This window comes from Populus alba, chromosome 5 (genome assembly GCF_005239225.2).
Source record: "Populus alba chromosome 5, ASM523922v2, whole genome shotgun sequence".
Taxonomy (NCBI): Eukaryota; Viridiplantae; Streptophyta; class Magnoliopsida; order Malpighiales; family Salicaceae; genus Populus; species Populus alba.
The window spans coordinates 3,082,571-3,091,327 of NC_133288.1; the positions used below are offsets into that span (position 1 = coordinate 3,082,571).

An 8,757-nucleotide genomic window follows, 5' to 3' on the forward strand; every position below is an offset into this window, starting at 1 on the left:
ATCAGGAAGACACGACTTCACGTTTGACAAGACATTGTCGTCGTGCAAATCAAGGCCAGAGTTCCTTTCCAATGTCCAATGATAGAAGAAGATAGTGAAAACCACCTAAAAATAATCCTTTTATTTTATTTTATTTTTCTTCCTTGCCATGCCTTTTCTTCTGAATAAGGTATCGAAGATGTCGACACATTTATCCACAAATTTATTGAATGACTCAATGCATGTATTTTCTTAATCACTTGTAATTATGAGCTTCATAATCCCATTAAATTTGGCAAGTGAAATAAGTGCACTAAATATGTTAATCCCATTATCTTCCCTTGAAATTATCAAGGAAAAAAAAAAAGAACTCTTTAATTATACTGGAAGAAATAGTATAAAATTTATATAGCCAAAAAATAAAAATAAAAAATTTTTATTTTGAAATACAAAATCCCCTCACATTTACCTTCAGGAGTATATATCACTTGGTTAAACACTAGGAAAAAAAAAACCATTGGTCAATTCCACCTAATTACTCTAAATTAAAAGGATTTTTTATGGCATGGAAGCCTATTTTATTTTCCAAAAAAGAATATATATATATAACATTCATTTCTCCTTTTTATTATTATTTTTTAATTTCCCACTTGTTTTTCCCCCACTTTTCGGTAATAAAAAAAATAAGACGAGAGTCTATTTAAAAATATGATTGTAGTTGTTTTTCAAAATATTTTTTATTTAAAATTATATCCAAGTAATATTTTTTTTATTTTTAAAAAATTATTTTTGAAATCAGAACATTAAAATAATTAAAAAATTTAAAATTTAAAAAATTTAAATTTTTTTTTAAAATATTTTAAAATATAAAAATAAACAGAAATATATGTCTATGTATAGCCAATCCAATCTCATGTCATTTCTATTTTAAGCAATTAGATACTCCCATAGAAACCCATCAATCTCCCTTCCCAAATTAAGTGACGACATGTAGCACTAGCAATCATTGAATTACTCTCTCCCTTTGTTTATGAGAGAGTGGAAGTACACGAGTTTCTTTATTTATTAGTAGCGCTATTATTAATCTGGGGCCGATTCGGTGGATAATAGAGTGACTTGGTATCATCTAGAAAAAAATTTAGGTATGTAATTTTTTTGAAAAAAGTTAAAATTATATTATTTTAATTTTTAAAAAAATAAATTATTTATTAGTTAACTATGGTTAGCTCTTAAAAATTTCTGACCATAAGTCAGGTTTTATTATTATATTTAGTAATATATTATTTGTATCTTTAATTTTATTATCTTTTGATTGAATAAAAAAATTATTTTAATAAAAAAAATTTAACAAACATGATCAGGTAAAGTATCTCTCATTACGAGATTAAATATCTTAATTTAAATTTTTTTATTTTTATTTTTAATTATTGATTATTGATTATGATTTTTTTATTAACAAATATATTTTTTTTATTTATTTGATTATGTTTATGCATAAATTTTTTTATTTTCATTTAAAAAATTCTTAACTACAAAAACATGTTAAAAAAGCTTAAATATAAAAAAAAAATTGAAGAAATAATCTGACTCCCAATGAAACTAGGTTAAGTATCTAATTTATATGTATGAGTTATATATATATATATATATATCAATCAAAAGGAAAAAAAAATAATTTTTTTTTAAAAAAACAAAAGAATACGTTGTCTACATTGAATTAAGTTATTCTTTATTTATTTTTCAAAATATTTAGATTAGATGGATAACATTACCAATTAAAAACTCTAGATACATTAATCTCCAACATTTCATTTTTTTATATATCAAAACAATAAAAAAAAACTTAGTAACCCAAAACAAGTTTAAATCTAAGTTACATTCAATTAACATACCCAACCCCAAATATCAAGCATTGAAATATATAATTTCCCATACTCCACTCATAAAAAAAAAAAAAAAAAAAATTGATGAAAAAACCTTTATATTCTTAATATACCAACTGGGAAACATTTCTTTAACCCACAAAGTAAAAGAAAAATCAAATTTGTCATTTCATTGAACTTCAAGGACCCTATTGAAATTCCCCAAAATCTTACCTTCCACTTCAAATTAACTCCAAAAAACAAAACAACCCTCACACGCGCTCTCAAATAGAGCGTCCCTAACACGCGCTTACACAGATTTCCATTTCCATCAACAAGATGTAAACACAAAATCAAAGCAAAGAACTCCAAGAAACCGTCTCTCTCTCTCTCTCTCTGAAGTCAATACCCAAACAATAATCCACCTAACCAAACTCGGCCTCTCTCTCTCTCTCTCTCTCTCTCTCTCTCTCTCTCTCTCTATTTCACATCGCCAGAAAAATTAAACTCAAATTTTCACCGGAACTTGCTTTTCTTATCCAATTTACATGATCGATCGCCGGTAGCCGGTGACTGTCTGATTTACTAATTTTTATCTCCTGATTATTATGAAGAATAATAGCAACAAAGGAGAAAGTAATAGCAGCAGCAGTCACAATAACAGTAAAAACAACCGGTTTATTCCAAATTCTTTGAAATTCATTTCTTCTTGTATTAAAACCGCTTCTTCCGGTGTACGGTCAGCAAGCGCTTCTGTTGCCGCTTCCATCTCCGGTGACCACCACGACCGCAAAGACCAGGTTCAGTTCTTTCCTTATTTTTTTGGTTCTTTTTATGCTTTTTATTTGATTTTGTAGTTTATGTTACTTTATTTTAGTTGTCGAATTTAAAATTTTGAACTTAAATATGTTTTTTTTTTTTTAATTTAATGAATATTCAATGTTACTGTTTGTTTGGTTGCTAAAAAAGATGTATGAAATTAAAGAAACGGAAATGATGATTGCAGCGTTGTTTAGCTTAGGTGTTTAGTTGTTAACCAAACAGGGCACTAAAATTTAAATTTTGAGAAGACGTGGTTTATTTATTCTATTCTATTTTTATTTCATTTTCTTAAAGTAGTCTAAGGGTTTAATAATGAATGATTTCGGAATTTCAAGATTGATTTATTTATTTTCTGTGAAATTAGTAGATTTAAGCTGTTTGGCATTACTGTAAGTGTAGGGGTTTATTAGAAAAGTCGATAGGATTGTGTGTATTTTCGGATGTTGCTTGCGAGCTTTGCTGGTGAAGTCGATTGTCATGGAATTAAGTGACTTGAGATCGAATTGGGGGGGGTTGAAGTGACTGGGTTTCTTATAGAATATAGATGCTTAAAATTTTGTGGAGAGTTAGAGAAAGAACTGCAATGCCAGGTTGTGATATTGGAAATGCTTTTTTGACAGGCAATGTTGCTAGTTTGATGTTTTATTGGCTTGCAATTTTCGCTTAGAGCTGTTTGGTTTCTTTTAATTGTGCTGCATTTCGATTCGTACCTTACATGCAGTGATTTGGTATTTTATGTTTGGCGAAACAGGTGCTCTGGGCTTCATTTGACAAACTAGAGCTTGGTCCTGGTTCCTTGAGGAACGTTCTTTTACTTGGGTACTCCAGTGGCTTTCAAGTCATTGATGTTGAAGATGCCTCTAACATCACGGAACTAGTGTCTAGACGTGATGATCCAGTTACGTTTTTACAGATGCAGCCCCTCCCTGCAAAGTCTGAGGGTTGCAAAGGAGAGGGATATAGGGCATCACATCCTTTGCTCTTGGTTGTTGCATGTGATGAATCAAAGAGCTCAGGTCCAATTCTCAGTGGGAGAGATGGATTTAATGAGCCTCATATGGGAAATGTTGCCATCTCTCCTACTATTGTTCGGTTTTACTCGTTGAGGTCTCATAATTATGTTCATGTTCTGCGATTCCGTTCGACTGTCTATATGGTTAGAAGCAGTCGGTGGATCGTTGCTGTGGGTCTTGCAACACAAGTAAGCATAAGCTTTACCTAAGATGCTTTTCACAGTAACTTCTAGTGTATTCATATATGCTGCTAGTTTTTGTGGAGTTTTTACCAGTTCCTTTGAAAACCCAGAATAATCACACATGGGATGGTTGCTGTGCTGCTACTAGTTAATGAAGACATCTATTGGATGAAGTTTTATCATCTACTAATTGAAGATTTTGTAAATTAATTATGGCTTGGTTAATTAGTGGAGCTAAGCGATTGAAACACTCTTGATATCTTTTCTTTTTTTTGTTCTGATTGTGCTGGCAGATATACTGCTTCGATGCCCTCACTTTTGAGAACAAATTCAGTGTTCTCACTTATCCTGTCCCTCAATTGGGAGGTCAAGGAATGGTTGGGGTTAATATCGGCTATGGTCCTATGGCTGTGGGTCCCAGGTGGTTAGCCTATGCTTCTGACAACCCACTGGTGTTAAATACAGGCCGCTTGAGTCCACAAAGTCTTACTCCTCTGGGTGTAAGTCCATCAAGTTCACCTGGCAGTGGGAGTCTGGTAGCTCGGTATGCCATGGAATCTAGTAAGCAATTAGCTACTGGTTTAATAAATTTGGGAGACATGGGCTACAAAACTCTGTCTAGATATTGCCAAGATCTTATGCCTGATGGTTCTAGTTCTCCTGTATCTTCAAACTCAAGCTGGAAAGTTGGTCGTGGGGCAACAAATTCAGCAGATACAGATACTGCTGGAATGGTTAGTTTTCAACAAGCTGAGAACTGGAACTTTATTTGGAGTATGCAATGATGTGACTGAAAATTAAAAACTAGTTTTCATGTCCTGGCTTATATGTTTCATTCTTCCAATGAAATTATGCTCTTAAGTTATATTTTGCTTTGTCTTCCAATATAAAGGTATGTCTTTTACTTTTCTAGACATTTAAGTACCAGAAGCACATGGCAGAAAGCATCTGGTGTTAACATTCCAGTGTAACTCCCATATTTTCTCTCTTACTTAAATGTTCTATTGCAGGTAGTTGTGAAAGATTTTGTTTCCAGAGCTGTGATATCTCAATTTAGAGCTCATACTAGTCCAATTTCTGCTCTGTGTTTTGATCCAAGTGGTACACTTTTGGTCACTGCCTCTATTCATGGGAACAATATAAATATTTTTCGGATTATGCCATCCTGCTCTCAGAGTGGACAAGGCGCTAAGAATTATGATTGGAGCTCTTCTCATGTTCACCTTTACAAGCTCCATCGTGGCATTACCCCCGCTGTAAGTTCCTTCTTTCCCTGGCTCTCAATATCATTGTTGCCCGTATTTTTATAGAGCGTATTCCTTTGTGTTTGTCATACAGATTATACAAGACATTTGCTTTAGTCATTACAGTCAGTGGATTGCCATTGTTTCATCCAGGGGAACTTGCCATATTTTTGTGCTTTCCCCTTTTGGCGGTGAGAATGTTCTTCAAATACATAATTCCCATGTTGATGGGCCTGCCCTTTCTCCTGTTGTATCCTTACCATGGTGGTCCACTCCAGCTTTCCTGGTAAACCAGCATTCTTTTTCTTCATCGCCGCCATCACCTGTTACCCTTTCTGTGGTGAGCAGAATTAAAAATAATAACTCTGGATGGCTCAACACAGTTAGCAATGCTACTTCTTCTGCAGCAGGAAAGGCTTCAATTCCATCTGGTGCTATAGCTGCTGTTTTTCATAGTTGTGTGCCCCAAGATTCGCAATCTGCTCACTTGAGAAAAGATAACTCTTTGGAGCACCTAATGGTTTACACTCCTTGTGGTCATGTAGTTCAATATAAACTGTTGTCATCAGTGGGTGGAGAGCCAAGTGAAATTGCTTCAAGAAATGGGCCAGCTTCTTCAGTGCACATGCAAGATGAGGAATTAAGAGTGAATGTTGAATCCATCCAATGGTGGGATGTTTGCCGAAGAGCAGATTGGCCTGAAAGGGAGGAATGCATTTCTGGAATCACTCGTAGAGGACAAGAAACTAAAGAGACAGTCATGGACACGTCTGATGGTGAAGATGATGGTATTGCGCATTCACAATTGGTGATGTCCCACGAACCATCTCATTGGTATCTCTCCAATGCAGAGGTGCAGATGAGCTTTTGGAGAATACAACTTTGGCAGAAATCTAAGGTATTTTTCAGAAGATCATTACACAGTGTTTCAACTTGTCATGTTTCAACTTTGCTTATATTCAATCCCCTCTATGCTTTAGATGTATTTCTATGCAATGAGTCATCCGGGGCCTAAAGAAGAGAACATCAGTGAAGATCAAACTGGTCAAGAGATTGAAATAGAGAAGGTTCCTGTTCATGAGGTTGAGATTAGGCGGAAGGACCTGCTGCCTGTTTTTGATCATTTTCACAGGTCTCCTGAATGGAGCGAACGGTAATTCACAAGTTTTTCTGCATTGTAGTTATGGTAACTGTGAATAATTGTTAAGTGATGCTACCTCAATCATTATTCTTCCATATACACGTGTCTTAGTTGTTCTATTTGAAGAGCGCATCACACCCCACTTCAGCTGTTTCTTTTTAGCAATGGTAAGTTAGAGGCTGTTCATAAAATTCTCATATTGAGCTTGCTAATCGTGCAAGAGTGAAAACAAAGATGCAAGGCTTGTTCCCACGGAATAATGGTATCGTAGAGTGAAAACTAAATTTGCTCACACCTGAGACTCTCTTAGCACTTCGTTTTGCACATATTTCTTGTTGGGAACTCTCTCAGTTATTCCATTTTGCATTTCTTGAATTTTTCTTTTTTATCTTTGACAATTACGACAAAGCTCATTGACATTAAATTCTGTGACCTTCAGAAGAATGGAAGCATTAAATGAAGAGGGGCTTAGAATGAAATTTTTTTTGAGAAACAACTAATTAAAAAACTGTTAGACAGGTGACAAATGATTTATGCTTCTTAATAATATGGGAAATTTAGCAAAATATTTTCATCCATGCTCTGAGTTTGTTATACTCATCAAAGGTTTTGCACTCTTTAATTCAAAGCTTCAATGCATCTCTTATTTTGTCTTCTTGCATGGAATTTGAAAGTTTATTGGGTTTGTTTTGCAACTGAGTAACTCTTAACAGGTCATCGGAAGAAAAAATGTTGATGGTGGTTGCTTGAGGGGGTAGGGGTAGGAAGTGGGCAAATAGTGTAAAATATCCATCTAAACAATGTCTCCAAAATTTTCCTGTCAAGGTGTCCATTTCAGATGTGAAATCAACTTTTTGTTTTGTGCAGGGGTCTTGGAGATGTAAGATACTCATCTTCATCTTCTGAATCTCGTGGAGTCAAAGAGTCTGAAGATGCTGTTGTTTCTCACTCTGAGTTGGCCTCACCTGATTCGGCTCCAAGTTCAGATGGAGGTATGCCATTTTTTTCAGTTTTGAATGTTGTATGGACTTTAGATATGATGTGACTTGTTTTAATCTTGACATGTTCACCAGGATCATCAACAAAATTTTATCCCTCCATGCTGCAAGCTGCTAATTCTAACGCTGGTGAAGGAGGGATTTCTATGTTGGCATCACCCATCCTGTATGAAAGCTCTATTAACAAAGATATATGTTCAGTTTCACTCAAACAAGCTCAAATAGATGCTTCTCCTGTTGAGAATAGTAATTTTGTCAATAATAATGTAACATCTTTAACAAAGGATCCACATACTGCTGGAAGAATGATTGCAAAAGAAGTTCAGTCATCAGAAAGTGGTGTCACCAGTGAAGCTTCAAACTTAAGTTCCATTCGATCGGATTTGAGCATGAACATCACAGATGAGGGACCAGCAAATGATTCCCTAGATTCTGAGCTGTATTTTCAAGAGGGTTACTGTAAAGTGTCGGAATTGAATGAATGTCAAGAATCAACTGAAGTGCTTACTTTTGTGGACAACAGCAGCAGTCCTTGTGATGTAGATAAATCTGAGGAAGATGGTGACAATGACGACATGCTTGGAGGTGTTTTTTCTTTCTCCGAAGAAGGTAAGAATGCAAATGTTTTTCTTTTATGACATGAATATTGAACATAATTACTAAATATTTAAGATGTGGTTGCTGAATTTTGAGTATAACAGTTTCTTGCTCAATTTTTAACATATTCTTGCTTTTCTATGTTGATGTTATTACCATCTACATTAGATTGCTTCCATTTGTTTGGATTCTCAAACCCTTTGCATGTAACTGTATCAAGAATAGTTCCAAAAAAAGGAATAGGAGTGTGTTTTGCGCGCTTCAATGTGCTATAATTTGTTCATACCCCATCCTGATGAGTTGGTCTTTTTATTTTGTTGGCAGGTTGATGTCCGTTTTCCTGTTTTCAAGTTCTGCTTAGTTCAAGCTGCCTTTCCTTACAATTCAATTTGTTCTGCAAAAGTCAGCCTAATGGGTGGTTTGAATCTAATTGATCAATGTGGGCAATAATTGCCTTTCAACAAAGGAATGCTACTGACAGATTGATACGAGAAGTGAGGTAATTCTGGCAGATATATTACGGCCAGTGCAAATGCCAGGCTTCTGCCCATCCAATTCTCATGTACATTTTGTAAATTGATATTCAAATTCCAATGATTTGTGGGGAAAGCTTCTTTATGTGCTGTGGAACATTATTTGTTCTTCAAAGAAAAAGAAAAAAAAATGAATAAAAAAAAAAAATTGAAATCATATCGGCATGCCTTTTCTTTTCTTTTCTTAACAACTGCTATCCGTGTACAATTACAGATTCGGCAGTATCAGCCTATCAGGTGGATTTGCTTTATTCTCATGCAGTGCTAGTCAAGTTGTCAATTTTATTTCGGTCTATATATATATATATTCAACAAATATAATTTAATTTTAAAATAAATTAATTATAAATTATACAATACAAATAAAATATCAAATAAATATAATT

The 8,757-nt window shown here is 34.2% G+C and overlaps 1 protein-coding gene across 1 annotated transcript; it reads left to right on the forward strand.

The window, feature by feature from the left end:
* The first annotated feature begins 2,174 nt into the window (after positions 1 to 2,174).
* Positions 2,175 to 8,528, forward strand: LOC118051435 (autophagy-related protein 18h). The gene is made up of 9 exons (XM_035062079.2): positions 2,175 to 2,641; positions 3,415 to 3,864; positions 4,152 to 4,592; positions 4,869 to 5,114; positions 5,197 to 6,000; positions 6,083 to 6,255; positions 7,111 to 7,235; positions 7,317 to 7,850; positions 8,163 to 8,528. The coding sequence occupies exons 1-9, from the start codon at positions 2,450 to 2,452 to the stop codon at positions 8,165 to 8,167; spliced, it is 2,970 nt and encodes a 989-aa protein (XP_034917970.1). The 5' UTR covers positions 2,175 to 2,449; the 3' UTR covers positions 8,168 to 8,528.
* Positions 8,529 to 8,757: the final 229 nt, after the last annotated feature.